The sequence below is a fragment of the Solea senegalensis genome, unplaced genomic scaffold (assembly GCF_019176455.1).
Source record: "Solea senegalensis isolate Sse05_10M unplaced genomic scaffold, IFAPA_SoseM_1 scf7180000013672, whole genome shotgun sequence".
NCBI classification, from domain to species: domain Eukaryota; kingdom Metazoa; phylum Chordata; class Actinopteri; order Pleuronectiformes; family Soleidae; genus Solea; species Solea senegalensis.
Window position 1 is genome coordinate 19,287 of NW_025320866.1, and position 19,313 is coordinate 38,599.

General features: G+C 40.2%; 1 protein-coding gene across 1 annotated transcript; it reads left to right on the forward strand.

The window, feature by feature from the left end:
• Positions 1–1,274: 1,274 nt before the first annotated feature.
• On the forward strand, positions 1,275–18,149 carry LOC122760496 (semaphorin-4G-like). Its single transcript, XM_044015570.1, has 8 exons — positions 1,275–1,357; positions 5,338–5,606; positions 15,482–15,630; positions 15,998–16,060; positions 16,485–16,583; positions 16,679–16,772; positions 17,208–17,321; positions 17,570–18,149. The coding sequence occupies exons 2-8, from the start codon at positions 5,462–5,464 to the stop codon at positions 17,752–17,754; spliced, it is 849 nt and encodes a 282-aa protein (XP_043871505.1). The 5' UTR covers positions 1,275–1,357; positions 5,338–5,461; the 3' UTR covers positions 17,755–18,149.
• The last annotated feature ends 1,164 nt before the right edge of the window (positions 18,150–19,313 follow it).

Genomic DNA, 19,313 nt, shown 5'->3' on the forward strand with positions numbered 1-19,313 from the left:
AAGATGACCTGTTTCAGTCATATAGCAAGGTGGCTTTCTGTTCTGTATTTACAGTTATTATCCTTTTAACACCTCTACTGTCACCATTAACTCAGTTTTTATTAACCTATTCATTTGTGTGTACATTACCCCCATTTTAGTGAGTCTTTTTAGTGATTATTTGCCTGTGTCTCTTAAGCTTTTCTTAACTCTTTTAAACACACTGTTATATGTGTTTGTTGTTTTTTTTCAAAATTCCTGATGTGTTGATATTGACTTCTCCAACACATTTTTAAAATATATAATAAACAAAAGGTTGGTCTAAGGCAGTGTTTCTCAAACTTTTTAAGACCAAGAACCATTAGAAAACACTCACAGACCACTTAACTCAAAATAGTCCCAAAACCGGTCCACTGAACTGCTCAAGTCATTCAATGCCACAACACAAATATTTTTTTGATTTTACATTGGCTATTAGTTGATTTGATATCGAAAACAACACATATATGTCACAGGCAGTTTGAGAAACACTGAAATTAAAACACACAAATTTTAAAACATGATGTTACTTGCTTGTCACCTTGCGGACCACTAGGGGGTGCTCACGGACCACCAGCGGTCTGCGGACCACACTTTTAACAACATGTTAAATATCTAAATAGTGTTCAGCTTAATATAGTTGGTCTTATTTTGACAATTGCTTATTCAGTGCACATTGTTATTTTTTTGATTCAAGTTTAGTATCACTTGCAGCGCTTTACTTTGAATACAAAAGTGCAAATTAATAGTAGGCCACTTTTGTAAAAAAACAAAACAAAACATAACACAAGAGTGACACTGGTTTGGTGTAAACTATAATCAATGCAAATGTTTTCAAATTAATAATAATAATCAAGCACTGGCTACTCCATGGTGGTGTGAGGAGGGGGGGCCCAAATGAAATTCAGCTTAGAGCCCCATAAAGGCTTGGGCCGGCACTAATGCAGGCTGCAATAACTAAGCTTATAACACTTGACATATTTGCAACAAATTTCGGCCACAATGTATTGTATTGTTTAAAAAAAATTAATAATAATAATAATATATAGATATATATATATAGATATAGATATAGATACATGTTTTAAAAGTTACCAAAGCTTGATCTATGAGGCAAGTGTACTATGTGCTCAAAAGATGAGGTAGGTCAACCTCTGAATCCAGTGTGTGTGTGTGTGTGTTAGTGGGTGGGATGAGTAAAGTGTGTGTGTGTGAGTTGGGAAGCTGCAGCAGCTGCAGCAGCAGTGGCAGTACTACAGTACAACAGTAGCTCAGTGTCTCGCAGTGCAGAGGACGACTCAGAGGATTTTTTTAGGGGACACTAGAAAAAAACAAACAGGTGAGTCAGTACCTCCTCTACTCTTACACCTTTGTATCAGCAACTTGTTTCTTCCACTTTTTCCGCGCACACATTCCATTTTTACGTGTTTTCACTCGGTAAAGGTGTGTGTGTGTGTGTGTGTGTGTGCGCGCGCTGCAGTCGGACAGGTGCACATGTCATGGGTGGATGTTTGCTCCTCCATCTTTCCAAACAGCATTTTAATCCGTTATTGCTTAAAAAAAAACTTGGACGACGTGTGAGTGGAAATATTCATGTTGATGTCACTTCTTCCTCCGCACTGCCTGACTGCTAATGTCCCCATACATCGTTACATTTGGAATAGAAACATCTGCTTCTGCTTGTTTGGTCGTAAATGTGACAGAACTGCAGTTGCGGGTATTATTATTGCTTCTTTTCTGTGTTACTTCATACTAATACATGAAAATGATGTGTTAAGTCATTTGGGTCAGTTAATAAACATGTAAGAATGGAAAATGTGGGTACAAGTCGCAGCACATTTAAAAATAGAGAGAGAAAAACTGCTGAGACATACATCATATATTACTTATTATAAGGGCCATTATTGATATCAGAGTATGTTAGTATTGTTTTAGGTCGAGGTGGAGTTAATTATAACTTATTTAAATAGTGTAGTGTAGTTTATGTCATGTCTTCCTTTGCATGTGAGAACCTCACATGACCCTCCAGCTAAACAACCACTTGGCTTTTAGCACTAGTTAGGCAACACACCTTGGCCTCATTGTGCAGACGTAGACTTACTTATTTAAATGTATATGGTTTTTCTCCCCCCAGCTCTCCTCTGTCTCCCATTTTTTATTTTTCAATTTCTATCTTTTTGGTTTTTGTTGTGCAGGCTTGGTGTTATTATTTTTTTTATCTTGCTTATTTAATTGTCTTATTGTTTTGTCCTTTTGCTGTGTATTTTTGTGCACTGGCCTCATGCTATGTTGGGTTTATGTTCTCTTTTTCCCTTATTTTGTCTCCTTCACTTCTCCTTCTCTCACCCACTTTTTGTCCCCCACCTGTCTTCTGTCCCCATTTTTTCCATTTGGCCATGTTTTCCCTTTCTGCACCCCCTTTTTGTCCCCGACCTCTCCTTTGTCCTCTACTTTCCTTTCACCCCAACCAGCCGAGGCAGATGCATTGTGTTATCTACTGATCTTTCTTTGGCTTACCAGACAATATTTGAAATATTTGATTAGGTTTGTTTAGTTACAAAGACTTTGTAACATTTGTTAAGGAATTTACTATATAAATAAGGTTCATTATTATTATTATTATTATTATTATTATTATTATCATTATTATTGAATTTATGTGGAAAACCCTTTCACTACATTATTTTCCAATTAAATATACTCAGTCATTGAATATTATATCCCTGGAGAATGTTAAAAAGAAGACATTCAAATTGGAGACTAGCATGTCATTGAGTTTAGTGCCTTACAGCTGTATGCATGTCAGGTCATGTTGAACAAAGTGTTGTTTAATCACTAACATCATAGTAAAAAATAGATTGTGCCTTCCAAGAAAAACGGATAAAAATCATTATGACTTAGAGAAAACATTATGCAGGTGTGTTTTGTGAAACCTCAATCAGGCAAGGAGAATTTGTGAAGGAGTGACTCGATGTGGCAGAGGTGCTCATGCAACAAAGTCAAGTTGTTCCAAACTGTCAGTTTGTCATGATGAACTGTCTCACACCAGATTACTGACATCAGATATCCCAAAGTGCCGGTGAGTTTGCAAGAGTCCCTTAGGCGTTTGGCAAGACTTTTCAGGATGTTAAAAGTAAACGGACAGATTTCACATGGAACCTGCTGATATGCATGAAAACACTGAGCTGCAAAGCAATGGTGAGCTCAAATCTGTAGTCGTGCGACCTTATGCTGTTGTGTGTTCGGCAAATTGTCTTCCCAAAATGGTCGCAAAACCTGGAGAACCTGTTTAAACCACATCAGATGCCTCACTAAATACAAGCAGTTCCAGCTGTAGTATAAAAGTTAGTGTGATATTTTTAATAATTACATAATTCAGAACATAACAACACTGTCTTACATCGTTTCTAGTTATTGGAAGATAATTGAGGGCAGCTAATTGAGGGCCTTTATTTATTTTTACTCAGGCTGTGTGTGTCAGAGTAGAAAAAGCTCGACATTTATAAATAGGAAAGGAGTTTTGGTGGTTTTGTCTCTTCATGCAACCCTGAGAAAAAATGGCAAGATCATCTGTTATCACAGATTATGCTGTGGACGGTTTTAATAATAGGAAGAGGGACAGTCCATTTGGTCATTAAAATTCAGTATATGTACTCATATTCAAGGAAACCATGGCTTGGTGCAGAGGACTTCCTCTGTAACCATATGATATGCAGAGGCAGATTATTTTCCACACAATCACAGTCTCATGGTACGTGCTTCATCGTGAAGAAGTGCATCAATTATGATTCTCCACATCATAGTGAATGTGGCCCATGTGGTGAACCCGCTCATCTTTTCCTGAATAATCAAGTAATGTCATTCTGTGAAAAAAACCCTATGTTTTAGGATAAATAAGATCAACAAAAAGATTAAAATACTCTATATAGATAGCAAAATGTTCCAATATAGCACACATTAGATACTGATATTCGACTTTAATTTATACACCGGAGAGCAAATTCTACTGTAAAAAGGTCAACAACAGAACAGTATGGATCAATAGACAGGAATAAACCAATAGTCCTTTCTGAGTAAAAGGTGTTTCGGAAACCACCTGCTGCTTTGTTCGATTCCTCTCGTCTCCTATCATGCGTGACACGCCGGTCGCACAACTGCCAAGGCAGACGTGTTTACCTTTCCTTCCTGGAGTTTCCATGCTATTGCCAGCAGCATAACGCCACGCTGTCAACGACCTCACTGACTCCGGCAGCACAACAGCACACACGCAACACACGTGCAGATGTGTTGTTCAAATGTGAGTTCAATGAGAGCAGCTGACAAAACCGCACCTTCTCACCAGCACAATCACTTGTTTATTTGATCTGCTGCCCTCCTATTTTTTCCAGTTTTGGCAAACAACGCTCCAGCCTTTGGAATTAGTCCCTGGATAAAGGCTATATTTGGAGCACTGCACCATCAGTTTTTCCCATTTCACAACTCACTTTGTCATACCACAGGTTAGTTTTTCAGCTTGGCGCCGCACTGATAATAGAGAGGTCATTGTGCTTAATTGTGCTTTATGCTGAAAGTGATTAGCAGCAGCAGCAGCAGCCATGGAGATTAAGATGGTTATTCTCCAGCATCACTGCACAGTGGAGCAGGATCCACAGTGTTGACCCTTTGATAGGTGACTGAACCAGAGAACGAGCAGCTGGGTGGAGACTATGCTGATGGCGCAGAGCAATCGCTAGATTATCCATCATGCTGTTCCAGCATGCTCACGGCTAATTAAGAGATGAAGTTGTGTGTCGTATTATTGCATCGCTGGAGGCGCATTATTTATCTCCCAAAACCTTTATGAATGGGCTTTTATGTAATAGTCCCTTCCTCACTTTATTTAAATGGTTGCAGTTAGAACACAATTATGCAAATATGCAAGTCATTTTCTTCTAGTCTTTAGTGAGCAAGAAGGTTCAAACTGTGTGTGTGTCATCAAGTTCATCACTCTCTTTGTGTACGTTTTGAAATATAAAGTACCTTGTGATACACTTCAATCATTACCAATTTAAGATCATCCTTGTATATTTATTCTAGTGCTATTAAACTGCATTTTCTGTCACTTTCTACTTCACTATATTTCAGGGGGAGCTTGAATTTATTACACACATTAATTTGACTGCTAGATTACTAAGTCTGGTGGTGTTTTGTTTTGCCAAACATTTGTTCTCTTTTTAATTGATCTTTCTGGACACCATTTCTACCTCAGTACAAGAGTTTCATTTGCAGTGCTGGCCCATTTCTCATTTAGGCATCCACATGTTTTCTGTTTCACTGCAGAGGCTGTTCTCAGCTGGAGGATAATCAAAGACAGTCCGAGCCTGCTTACTGCTGGGTCAACATATATGCCTTTCTCACACTTTGTGTATAACAAGCTGACTGGACCCAGTTCCGTGTGGCAAAGATGGGAGAGCAGAGATCAGTCCAGCCCCTCCTGCTCTTGCTGCCCCTCCTGCTGCTCCTCGCCAGGCTGTCACAGTTGTGGGCCTTCCCCTTCAGCTCATCTCTGGATTTGGATGTCACTCCCCGGACAACTGTCTTCTCAAAAGGTGAGCGGTGGGGAGATTTTTCAATCGAACAGAGGCTTTCAAACTGTGAGGAATGGAGCGAGAGACATTTCAAGCGATTTCCCGCCCCCCGGAGATCAATAAAGTATTTGTGATTCTGATGAGGAGAGGATACTGTGCTAATAAATAGGTAATTTGCACATCTGTGTTTTAAGAAATATCAAACGGTTCAGTGTTGTTTGGTCTGATGACGCATTTGGCAACTCATGGCAACTATAACACCCATTGCAAATTGACATTTATAAATTTGACAAGAATTTATTCTCTAAATAACGTCAGGGTTTGCCATTTTTAGATGAATCCATAACCTTAATAATTGTTGTTGTTGCATTTGGGGCAATGCTGCTAAAGCGAAACTTTTCATTACATAAAACAGGGTTTGAAATTTCGCTCACAGTGGTGAAGTATCACCCAAGGCCAGTAAGCTCTCACCCGCTGTCCTTATTTGATGCTGCCGTAGCTCCTTCCCTCCCCTCCATGTTGAAAACGTGGCACAGTTTCAAAGTTGGCCCTGAAGACAGCCCCTTCCGAGTTATTAATCGCCTCTCTCAAGTCCTGTCCTAGATCACACGGCTCAGCAAACACTTCTAATAAAACAATAGACAGAAGGCCCCCTCATAAAAGTGGCCCTGAGCACAGTGGACCTGATTAGTGTCCGTGCAGAAAATACTGCTGAATGCGTGTGTTTTTCGGCGCACACACATGGTCAGCACCTCTTTCTCCAGCTCACCTTTGCCCTCGCCCTCTCCTCGCTCGCCATCAGTGCCACGGCGGCTTGCACTACATCTGTTCGTGGCTAGGGACTTTGAGCCGCAGCAGACTGAGCAAACCGCTATGCTCTTCCCTCCACTCCATCCTCAGTCCTTAGAGTATTATTAGAGGACAGTTGGAGTGAACGGGGCTGAGGGTGCTGGTGCAGTATCATAAGAGCTGTTGAGAGGTTTGCAGTGTGAGGTGATTGGGTGCCAATGCCTGAGCCATTTTGTTTGCTGATTCCTGGACCGAGGAAGTCCACAATGAGAACTGCGCAATGAGATTACTTTTGACAGATATTGCAATTGTGATACAATACTGTTAACAGTTAACCCTTAGAACACAGAGCATTTCGGCTGCTTTTTTTCCCCCATTATTATGTTAAAACTTACAATATATATACAGAAGCTATAAGAATGTGCAAAAAGAGATCCTATAACCTTTTTTTCAGCACAACCTAGGCAATCTGATTAAACATTTTTTTATATATAAACACACCTGAGCAAAAAAAAAAGCATTTTTAAATCCTGAGTATGTGACCTATAAACACACCCAAGATGTTATTCCCACGGCAATTTACCATAGGTGCACTTGCGGCACAAATCCGTGCCGTGTGGCCACTAACGGTTAATACTTCACCATATTACTGTTTTGTCACAAGTTATTTCTTAATCAAATAATTGCAGTGTATTTTGATGTGTCTGTCACACTTGATTTTATATCGCAAACCAGTTAAAGTTACAATTTGTCGCGCAGTCCCGATAAACACATAATTACTGAACGTGGCACTACTTTTACAGCGTTTGTCGTGGAGCTGTTTAGTGCAACCATTTGTAGCTAAGAGCATTTGACTAATTACTAATATCGGTGCTGTTATTTATCTGTCAAATGAAGAGGCAAAATGAACTCTGATGAGTTCATCAGACGGGCAGCACACTTGACGCTCATCTCAAATTAAGTTTGTAAAAGCATCAGTGGCAGAGCTCATTGTCTATTCTGAAAGCCTCTAAATCATCACGCTGCTGGCTGTTTATTTTGCAAATCTCTGACTCATATTATAAATCATACATACACTGCTGCAGCCGGATCCAGTCTATTATCATAGATTTTATTTTTCTCTTCTGCCCCTCATAGAAAGTTGTCCTTGACCCACTTTCTAATCAGTAGGGGATGCTTGTCGGTGCATGTGACAGTTTCCGGAAGTGCACGTGTGTGTGAGCGAGCGTTTCACTGGTCTCCACGCGTGTGTGTGCCTGTGGATGTCAGTGGATGTTGGGGCTGCTCTCGAGGTGTGCATTTGGCCACATCACGTAAAAGCTGCACTCATGCACCTCTCTGTGACTTTCCCTGTGGAGACGCATGACAATCTGGGGGCGGCTGGAGAGTGGCAAGCTCCCTTTTCAAAGAGATAAGTCTGCCTCGCTGTGTATGGAAACAGCATAGATGTTGTGCTGTACGTGGGTGTCTTTACCTATGGGAGACTCTGTGGGAGGATTTATATTGTGTTTCGCAGCTGGGGTGAAAAGGTGCTCATTAATTTACCACATGCATTGCAGATACCCCCGCACATGTGGGCGTACAAGGACAGGATGTATCATAGGGAGCTCAGGTTAACAATACAGTATGAATTTTATATTAACAAAATGAGTTTGTTAATGATCATGAATAGTTAATGTTCAGCAAAAACTCACATTCTCAGTTCTCAGGATATGATGCTATACCCTGTACACGATACTAATGAAACTTAATGAACAGAGTATAAGGTTTTGACTCTGGTCATATGGGTGTGGGTTACGTTTTGCAATTTAGATTCTGGTTGTATGTTTACGTGTTTAAAATGATTGACGATGTTCCAAACTCTGTCAGTGGTTGCTTTGGCTTTTTCTCTTTCTGCCACCAGAACTAATGTAATGCAGTTGTGAAATATTGATGCCCTGTATCATGTCTATTGCTGCTATAACAACCTGAACGAGCAAATGTGGTCCAGTGTGTAATATTTATGCGGGTTTATTGGAAGTAATTGAATATACTTCCCGTAAATATGTTTGTGAAAGTGTATAATTGCTTTAAAATCAGAAGAATTTAGTCTCTGTGGCTGTAGAATATGCATTTTAGTTGCACTTTGGGCAGCAGACGCTTACAACCTGATGTATGCACTAACTTTAAAACAGCTGTATCTTTGGGAACCTCATCAGCTGACAGAAAACTCAAGGGCTTGTTGACAACAATAGTTCCCCCCACGTGCTTGGGAAAGGAAGTAAGGAGCGAAGCAAACTCCCATTTGTTGCAGTGATCCTGACACACAGTGATCATGCATTAATGTAGACATTTAGTGATCATGCTTTTTTTTTCCTGTAGAAAACCATTTTTCCTACATTTAGTATGATAATTACAGAGCTGAGTGGACACGCCAACTATAGTCTCTAATTCACTGCTCAGCCAAGTCTATTCTTGTCTAAAAGCCTGAGCAGCTGCATCTACAATGTGTTGAACACGGAATACATTGATTATTTACTCACATTTTCAGCTTGGTCTTAGTGGAGTTGTCAGCGTGATAGCGCTGGTTCTACGGAATGGAATAAGCTACCTGGTGCTATATTTTCAGGACTTTAAAGCAAGACTTGTTGGCTGAGAAGAGAAAGAGAGGATGTTATTTTGACATTTTTTTATTCAATGATCTTGAATAATAATGTCAAACAACCACTCTCTTTTATAGTGTTGATTATCTTTTATTTGCCTGACACAGTTTCACCCTGTGTTCTTTGGAAAAGGTTCAAGGTTGAGAACCCACTGCTAATCAATAATGCTTGTTTGTTGTTTTACATGTTCAACAGTTTTGATATTTGCTGAACTGGTGACTCTGTAGACATATGTCCCCATCTCTTTGTTTATTATGTACATTAATACATAATAATAATATTAAAATGAATATAATATGATTATGGCAGACTAATGATGGAGTAAGAACATACCCAAGCTTTTTTTTCTTTTTTACTGCATATGACAAAATAATTGCTGTTATTGTCATTATTAATATTATTATAGTATACAAAATGATTTTATTGTAAACTGGTCACCATAGCAACAAGACTTGTTCTCCAGTTGAACTGCATAACACAAACAAAATGCTACTGCTTGTGTATTTGCCCATTTTAATTGTTTTAAACATGTCCACATGAAGATATAAGTAAGGAGAATATAATGTAGGAAACCTCAGTCCTTTATATACTGTACTTTGCCTTTCATTTTCATACACCAGGACGTCCAGTTATTCATCATCTTTTATGTAACACAGAGTCACATGCGAGAGTGACTCTTGAGTTGGGGAAAGAAATGACGAGATGCTTATATAATGTAAACACAGTTGACGACGCCTGACAGTTCTTACACTGTTCAAAGAAGTTAAGTCAGTCTGTCCCTCCAGTGTTTGTTCATTTGTTCCCAAATCTTTCCGCGAGCGCGCGTCTGTGTGTGTGTGTGTATGCGTCACATGCTCGCCATGGTTCAGTTAATCAACTGGCCACTGAGTCACACAGGAAGTCACACAATGTGGTGATGGCAGTGACAGACACGCACGCTATCAAACATGCAGTGGATTTACTATCATCTCTGGGCCCCACATGGAGGATAAAAAGTTGGTCTGAGCATAAGCTCGCACCTTCTGGACGCACCACCTGTGACGGCTCAGCACTGAGACAAAGTCACTCTGGCGAAAACACACAACACGCTTTCCTCAGATCTTGTGACTCACTATCAGAAACTTCTTCACTCGTTTTTAAGAGAAAGGGTATGGGGGGGGAAATGTGTGTGCGTGTCTGTGTGTGTGTGTGTGTGTACCCAGGAATGACTGACAGATGTTTGTAAGAGCTTGTTGTTTTGACCACCATCTCATGTAGTGTCCACACACATACACAGTCTGGTTTTCATGACACGTTACATTGACTTACAATGACTACCCCTATAACCTTAACATAACCCGATCCTCATCCTACCTATACAACATGTATTCACCTTAAAACATAATCATTTATGTTACAGCTATAATGCCATAATGTTCCCCATAATGTGACTGTGTGTAAACAGATTTAGGTCCCCACAACATAAGTAATACCTGACAAACACACACACTCATATGCATGAAAACTGCAGTACAACAATATCACAGAAAGAAGCTAATAGTCTATGACGCTTCTGGCACATTTCAGTGCTCTGTTGACTGTCCTCATTGATTTTCTTGCAAAGCACATACTGTTTGTGTGTGTGTGTGAGACAATTACCATATAACTGTCAGTGTTAACAACAAGAATTCATTATTTTCCGACCAAGATCCAAGGCATATTTGGCATTAGACAAGCTATACTTTTAATTTTAGTGTTGGAAGGCTAAAAAACTGGTGCATTTTTGTATTTAATAGTATTATTGGAGGTGTTCTGGCGGTTGGTGAAAACAAAACGTCTTCATACAGTTTTTTTGTCATTCAACAATTTCACATGAACATACACCAAACACACAAGTGCAATGATAGTATAGCAATAAATTGGTGAAATAACTGGCAATGAAAAATGACAATTAATAACTAAAAATAAAATAACAAATCCCCATAATTCCTATGCATACGCACACATAAACACAGTGTGGGCCAGCACCTTTTCATTTTTACTATTGTAAGTACCAGCACTGATTATCTGTCCAATTCATTACTATAGCCCAGAATAAACATGTATCAGGCAGATGATCCGCTGTAGTGACCCCTAAAGGGAGAAGCTGAAAAAAGGAGAAGAAAAAAGTACACATACAAAGATACAGAGCACATACCTTGACATAACATGTCATCGTGCTTGCCCTTTCTAAGATGTTACTCTCGTAAGACACAAAAACCTGCCGTGTCTGCCAAGTTCTTTATTCACCCCAGCTGTCATCATTTCAAAAGCTCCAACCTCTGTCATGAGTTTGAGCCTCGCTGTTGACTCTGGCCTCTGTGAACTCTTCTAGCTGTGAAGAATAAACCTGGCAGTAACAATAAAACCTATTAGAATTGGTCCGATCTTTGCTTTACACCTTTATACTCATGTGTATTTGCAGTCTCTTCACAGTTGCACTTACACTTGCGCACAAACGTCATTTTCTTGTCTTTATTTCTCATACGGCTCACAGATTACTTTGGGAACACGCAGCTGTCGTCCCAGCTCTTGTGTGAACTCTGCATTTTCTTTTCTCTTTCATACATCGGGCTGTGTTTTTCGTCAAACATGTACCGTCGGTGCAACAACAACCCATTGCATCATGCCAGTTTGGAGAGCAAGGTTGCCTCACTGCCTTGGAGCCAGGGACAATGTGCACGTCAGCCCGGTCCTTGTTAAATAACATGACCACTATTTTAATACGATAGAAAACCAAGGCTTTGGGTCACTCTTGGATTACTCACGAGTCGAGAGTCTCATCACAGCCTTAGGCTTCCGTTGTGTTTGCATATGTGTGCGCACATTTTTGTGCTCTTATTAAGTCTGTCGATCTTTTGGTGCGCCTGTGATTAGGTGTGTGTGCGTGTTTGCGTTTGTGTGCGCTGATATTTATGTGCATTTGCATGAGGTCGGCGTAGACGGAATCACGCTGGGTGAATTCACCCCCCCAGCATGTCCTGACCTTTGGAGCCGCTCATCACTGCACCCTCCGATCTGACTGAGGCTGACTCTCTATAAACAATAAGTGCTGTCACAGTTGTATCTGTAAATAACAGAGGCATAATTACAAGCAAATTGTTCTGTAAATGTCATCACACCCCTACTCTGATGATTACCTGAAATCTGCACGAACAACAGCCTTCGCATGAAAGAGGTGAAATAGATTATGTTAAAAAATGTGAGGTGCAGAGGCATTAATTACTTAGATTCAATGTTTTGCAGATGAATTATGTTAAAATGCATTTAAAAAAACAAACAACATTACCTCTCTCAAAAAGTGCCGAACACATTTTTTAAAACTTTAGTTGAGAGTTTTCTGAACCAGGATTTATATTTACAATATATATATGGAGTGTCAGTCTACTCAACTGTTATGTATATAATCAGTCTGACAAGTGTGACATAGCCAGTATAATAATAACCTAGTTATGGACCAGTGAGAAGATCCCTGGAGCAGTGCGGTTGTCAGTGATAGAGCCAGAAAGAAAACCGTAGGACGGAAGGTGGGTGGGACGTCTGACTCGGCCTCTGATCTTCTGAAGGAACGACGGGGGCATTTGCTGTCATCAGCCAGTTTGTCCATGTGACTGTCAGACAGACGAGCAGTGTGTCATGCGGAGAAGGCAGCATCCTCCGTGTGATTTTGGGGAAACTCTTAAAACACTTTTCAGTGTGTGTTGTTTTCCGAGATCATAGAAGCTGAGGGACGTGCTGTCACCCTCATTATCACCGTGCTCTTTGTGAAACACAACCAAATGATTGGTAAATATGTAGTTGTGATAGTAGAGGGTAGTCAAATAAAAATGTGTTTGTCTGAGATTTGAATAAACAGAAACTCAAAGTTCTGTATTACCCAACTAACTAAAACGTAAACTATAGAAACAGAACACTCACTTTTGGACGCAATATGACTATAAACAAAACAACAAGCTTCTAGTTAAGTTGTGCCTTTGTTTTAAGTGTCACTTTTTGTTTGTAACACTTTATGTTTCTCAGTCATGGGAAGCATTACTCACCCTAAGAAAAAACAAAATTAGACACTGTGATTAGATTGTATTAACAATAATTGCCACATAAATCCAAACATTACACAGAGTGTATTGCTTTGTATTGGTTTGTTTTGCTCATTTAATTAGAAAGTGGCACTTGCTACTGGCCCTGATTTAATCCGGTATCCAGTTAAAATGAAACGAATGAGCGATGGAATATAAAATAAGACGCCTGCTGAAATGCTGGCTAATTTAACATCCATATCCAAATGGATGAGAGCTGGAATATTCTGCCGTGAGTTCATTAGGGGAGGAAGGTGGAGAGGATATGCAGAGATTAACATGCCCATCTTGTTCAATTATGCTGTTGTTCTCTAATGACAGCTGTACTCTCGGCACGGGCGGTTTCCTTCATCCCCGTGTCAGATTCATTAATCTAACTTTTAGTGCAAATCAAAAGCTCTGCAGACGAGATTCTGCTCCGAGGGTGAGGTTCACCCACAGTAAATGGAAAAAAACAAACCAAAAACCAATGTCCTCATTTTTACTGTGTCACAGCAGCAGAGCAGCCTGTTCCCATTTCTGAGGTGTGATCCTGGGATGTGTTCAAACAACAGTGTTTTCTGCAGCAGGACAGGTTTTTTTTGTGATCGGTAGACTCAGTGTTGGTTACACTGAGCTCATTGACAACAACAAAATTTAGACGCACTATAATTTGTCCCAGTTACTGTGTAAACCTCTCTTCCCCATCACTCACACATATAAGGTGTATGTGTGTGAGTAATGGTGATCTGCGGTGATGATGATGACACCATCATTGAGTGCTAATGAGATGTGGCATTAGTGCGACATAATTCCTGCTGAATGCCCTAAAAAAAATGCCTCTCCGGTGCAGTCTTACTCATACTCTTTCTCAGCAATCACTTGTGCAACAAACCACACTCCACATCCCCCACATCTGTGGTCAAGTACAGAATTGATTTTCAAATGCCTTCATTTGCTTTTAAATGCCTTCATAAACTTGCCCCTCCCTATCTTTGTGGTCTGCTCCAGCCTTATGTTCTCTCACGGTCACTAAGGCCGTCTCTGCAGATCAGCTCCTCTCAGTTGTCCCAAAAACAAGGCTGAAGGAGACCAAGCTTTCTCTGTTCCAGCTGTTTCAGCTCCTAAGTTGTGAAATGAATTCCCGCTCCATACCAGGCAGGCAGCCACACTTAAATCTCATTTAAAACCATGTATATTTTTCTTAACCCAGGGTGAGTTCTGTTTTATGTGTGTGTTTTATCTTAGTTTTATTCTGAATGTGTCTTTGATTGTCTTTTATGTGTAACTTACGTATTGTTATTGTATCATGTGTACTTTGGTCCTCATTGTGGTTTTAAAATGTGCTTTATAAATAAAATTTGATATGATTGGGATTAGAAATCTTCATCTAGTCCTCATCTAGTCAAGATTAGCATGGTCTTTTGGGCTGTAGATTCTCTATAGAAACTGGAACTTTTCATTTAGAAGGTGTACATGGAAAAAAAGATGAATATCATGTTGATTCATGGACTTATCATTTTCTGAATGTTAAAAAAAGTCATAAATAATGTAAATATGTGGTTGTTGATGATGTAGTTTAGAGTTTTGTTCTCTATTGTCCTCATATTTTATTTTAATGTATCCATCCTGTGTGTCTTCATCTTGGATTTTGTAGTTTATGAACGTTAATTTTTCATGTTCTACTACTTAATCCTCCACATGAGGGTCGGGGGAGGCTGGAGTCAATCCAAGCATAGGACATAAGGCGGGGTCCAACACACAGAGACAAACAACCATTCACTCTCACATTCACACCTACAGTCAATATAGAGAGTCCACACAGAAAGGGCCACAGTCGTGGCGAAGTCTTGACCCTGCGACTTTAGCCACTGCCCTTTATGTACGTTGTCTTGTTTCATTTCCTGCCTCCCGAATTATGCACACCTGTTCCTTGATTGCTTTCACCTGTGTTATATTATCTCCCCATTTCCCTTTGTCTGGTGCCAGTTTGATTTGTGTCCTAACAATGAAAATATGCCTGTATCTTTTCACCACAGTACATTTTCATGAAAATAAATGCAGAAACGAAACTTATTTAAACATATTTATCATTAAATAAGCGAGTGAGAACTCATGTCTTTGCAAAACATGTGACCTAAATAGAAAATCACTGAATTGCAACATTGGCCACTATCACACAAAAACAGATACTTGGCTACATTTACTTCCTAATTGATTTACTTTCATACTGTTTAATAAAAAAATAGGTCAAACCTCCAAAGTCCCCGACAATAAGCTGAACTAAAACACAGTAGCATTAACACAATATGGCACTCAGAACAACAGAGGTGTTCATGTGCTTTTGGTAAACATGGAAAATAATATTAAGTGGTGTCACATATGTCTGCAGGTCTGCTGGGCACCGCTCGCTTCACTGGCTTTTCCCAGAACTATAGCACCTTCCTGCTGGAGGAACACGCTGGGCTGCTGTATGTAGGAGGCAGAGGAGCGCTGTATGCGCTCAACACCTCCAACATCACTACACCTACAAACCTCATTGTGAGTACCAACACGCTGCAAGCAGCCACACATCACCGCATAATTGCCAGTGTTAACAAAGAAACAGGAAACCCCGTTTTTTTCCCTCCCCCCTTATAATTGAATGGTTAAAAGAGGACAAACTAATAATAGCTGTAGGCAGATTGAGTAAATCCCATTTTCTTCCTCCACTTTTACGGATATCGGATTATAGGCACCTGGCGTTTTCCAGGGCTATACTGAGCAAAGTCAGAGCTCGGCCAGAAAATTGAATGTGTTGTCCTTTTTTCTTCTCTTCCTGTTTATCACACACGCTCTATTATCTACTGTCTCTCTCTTATATATTCAGCTAACTGACTCACCCTTATTGCCCCCCCGTTGTTTACAGATTAATTGGGACGCTTCGCCTGAACAGAAGAAGCAGTGTCTGAACAAAGGCAGAGACAATCAGGTACAAGGCTGCAGCTCAACGGTCTTTTCCTTTTCCCATTTTTATTTACTTTAGTTTTTTTTTTTTAGTTCCGAGAACATGAATGGAAATCTGTGCTGTTTAGAGAGCAAAAGAAAGTCAATTATTCGTACACGTTCTTCTGAATCAATGTCTTCTGTCACTACCAAGCAACCAAACAGCGCAAATCATCATTTTGCAATCGCAGTTTGAAATAACACGAGAAGTCATTTGCAAAGGCTACAATTGAATCGTTCTGTTTTTGATTGTTCTATCTTGTGGTAATGCTCCATCTTATTTTGAATGTATAACACCGGAAGTAAATATTGCTTAACATTGCAACTAAAATCACAGTGGAAATAAGTCAGCAACAATAACTTCTTTATGGATCAATAAATGACCCATTTTTCTCCTTTTTTTCTTGCAGACAGAGTGTTACAACCACATTCGCTTTCTGCAGCGATACAATGAGACTCACCTGTACGCGTGTGGAACAAACGCCTTCAGACCGCTCTGTGCTTACATCGTAAGAGCTAGTGCGGATTTGATTTCAGCACATGTGGGGGGGTAGAACTTAAATGAAACTTGTCACTTTACTGTTGCTCCTTCTCTCTCTGTTAGGACGCAGAACGCTTCAACTTCTCCTCCGGCTTTGAAGAGGGCAGAGACAGGTGTCCCTATGACCCGGCAAAGGGTTTCACAGGCCTCCTTGTGGGTATGCCTTTCCAAATTTACATTTAATCTAAGCTGGTATAGACAAAGCAGCACATAGGCAGCGTCACCTGGACTTTATTGGAAAAAGTAAGCAGGGGAGCAGTAGATAAAGGACAAATTGATAATATCATGGTCACTAAGAGTCCAGTTTAAACACTAGAGAACACTTGCACCAATGTTCATGGCAAATTATCCAATAGGTCTTTGGGTCTATTGTCAAAATGGCTGAAGATACCAACTCTGAGAACTGAAGTTTCATTTTAGTAGGAAATATTGCCTTTATTGTTCCCACACCTTCTACAGTGTAGTCGTTAGAAAACTTTACAACTCTATAGTAACCTCACTCGTTGAGCGTTACCAGCTTCCATTATATGTTATTTAACACTAACTTTTTTGTCTATGCTCCACTAACAAACTTGCGTGATGTGCCGACCAGACGGCGAGATGTTCACGGCCTCTCAGTATGAGTTCCGCAGCTCTCCAGATGTGCGCAGAAACTCCCCGTTCCCCTCTCTCAGGACAGAAGAGGCCCCAACTCGGTGGCTTCTGGGTAAATACAACTCTGCAGTAACTGCAGTCAGACACTTGCTCATGTGCTTTGCTTTTACATGAACCTTATTTACTTTATAAACATCTTTTTTTTTTTAACAAAGATCTTTACAGATTCCGTTTGTGCTGCATTGCAGCTGTAACTTTCTTAGATTGGGTTGCTCAAACCTACTTAAAAATCTAAATCTTTTGTTTCCAAGGAGACACATTCTATGCTGCTGAACTGTGTGTGTGTGTGTGTGTTCACAGAGGCAGATTTTGTGGGCTCTGTGCTGCTGAAGGAGAGCATCAACAGCTCTATCGGGGACGATGACAAGATTTACTTCTTCTTCACGGAGAGAAGCCAGGAGCAGATTGCCTACCCGAGCCAGACAAAAGTGTCCAGGGTTGCCCGAGTCTGCAAGGTCAGAGAGAGAGAAAGAGAACAATATTAACCATATTTACATGATTGGGTCGAGAAAGTTCAGCCTTTGAAAAAAAAAAACAAATAAAAAAAACAAGGAGATGAGATTTATTGTACCTGCAAGGTTATGGAAAGAAAGCATTGAAAAGATGGAGTGAGGGGTCTTTTGAAGTGAGGGGTTATTTTAATGCTTTTCATTCTCAATACAGAGTGATGTCAGTGGATTTCACTGATTGTGGCTCTTTCTGTTGCCACTGTTTCCAGGCAAACTACAAGCCTACCAACCTTACTAACCCTCTCTTCCTCTTTTGATTGCCATCTCCCCCTCTTCGTCTCTTCCTCCTTCTGCTCTTCTTTTTTTTCTCTCTCTCACCATCCTAGACTGCATGCCCAGCCACCATTCATAGAAGTCTCTCTCCCTCTCTTTCTTCCTCCCTGTCATTTTTTTTTTCTTTAATCCCATATAAGAATCAAAAAATCGGGAAAGAGTGCCTTAAAGAATCTGAAAATATTAGATTTTCATTCAGTTGACTATAAGACAACGTGTATGTCTACAGTTGGGTTCCTCTTTTGGCATTTTTCTCAGTATATATCTTCATTACTCACTCATTCATTCATTCATACAAAGGAACAAATGGTATTGCTGCTGGAAACCAGGAGGACAATGCAGCTACTGAGCAAGCACGGAGTGACTTTAGATTTTGCTGACATAAACCGGATACTTAAGAGTTCATTAGTGCGGTTGGCATGAATGCAAGTGTCAGCTAAAAATAGCAGAGTTCCCTTAGACTTATCCCACAGAAACTCTGACAAGAACTTTAACTCATATGTCTCGTGTTATAATAAGCCGTAGTTAAACTGTACATCCTTTTGTCAGTGCCCCTCATTTTCTTTCTTCAGCCTTCATTTCATTTATTCACGATCAGTGTTGCTCTGTGCAACAGTGACTTGTAAAAGTCACAGGAAGGACACACATTTGAACTGGCACCACTTTCACGTAACAAGGTTGATATAATTTTCGCATGTGCATGAGTAGCAGCTCCCTCATTTCTGTCCTGCGTTAAATTGTGCTGCTCAAATCTACTTGTCCAGAGTTAGTAAACATGCAGAATGTTGTCATTGTAGAATGTTTACCCTGTGATCTTCACGTAGGACTAGCTCCAGCTCTCCATGTGATATTGGATAGATGGATAGATGAAAAGCAAAAGGAAATGTTCCTGAAACTACACATCTTTAGATTATTCTTGACTTTTCTTTGCATGGTCACATGGTGAAATGATTTCATACAAGTTTTTATACACGTTATTCCCTGAACAGTTTACTTCGTGATGATTCTCCCTGCATCCAAAAGAATTTCATTTCTGGAAATAAGGTCTGGACTTGACCCTTCGCCGCTCTTCATCGCCACTGTGGAGTTTTCAGGCTGCGCGAGAGTGTAATAACTCAGCCTGAAGTAGGCCACAGCATCTCATGCACATGTGAGCTGGTCCCCAGCTCAGCCCTTGTGGCAGAGAGACACCACATTGGTAGAACTCAGATCCGCTGATAGTGAAGCTCCTGGCAGTAGCCTCTGGCCAGAAAACGACTGAA

What these genes read in the sequence shown, in the direction of transcription:
- LOC122760496 (XM_044015570.1), top strand. Translation starts at nt 5,462, where the DNA reads ATGGGAGAGCAGAGATCAGTCCAGCCCCTCCTGCTCTTGCTGCCCCTC. An exon ending in GACAACTGTCTTCTCAAAAG is followed by an intron (nt 5,607 to 15,481) that starts GTGAGCGGTGGG and finishes ATATGTCTGCAG; the next exon opens with GTCTGCTGGGCACCGCTCGC. An exon ending in TTTCACAGGCCTCCTTGTGG is followed by an intron (nt 16,773 to 17,207) that starts GTATGCCTTTCC and finishes TGTGCCGACCAG; the next exon opens with ACGGCGAGATGTTCACGGCC.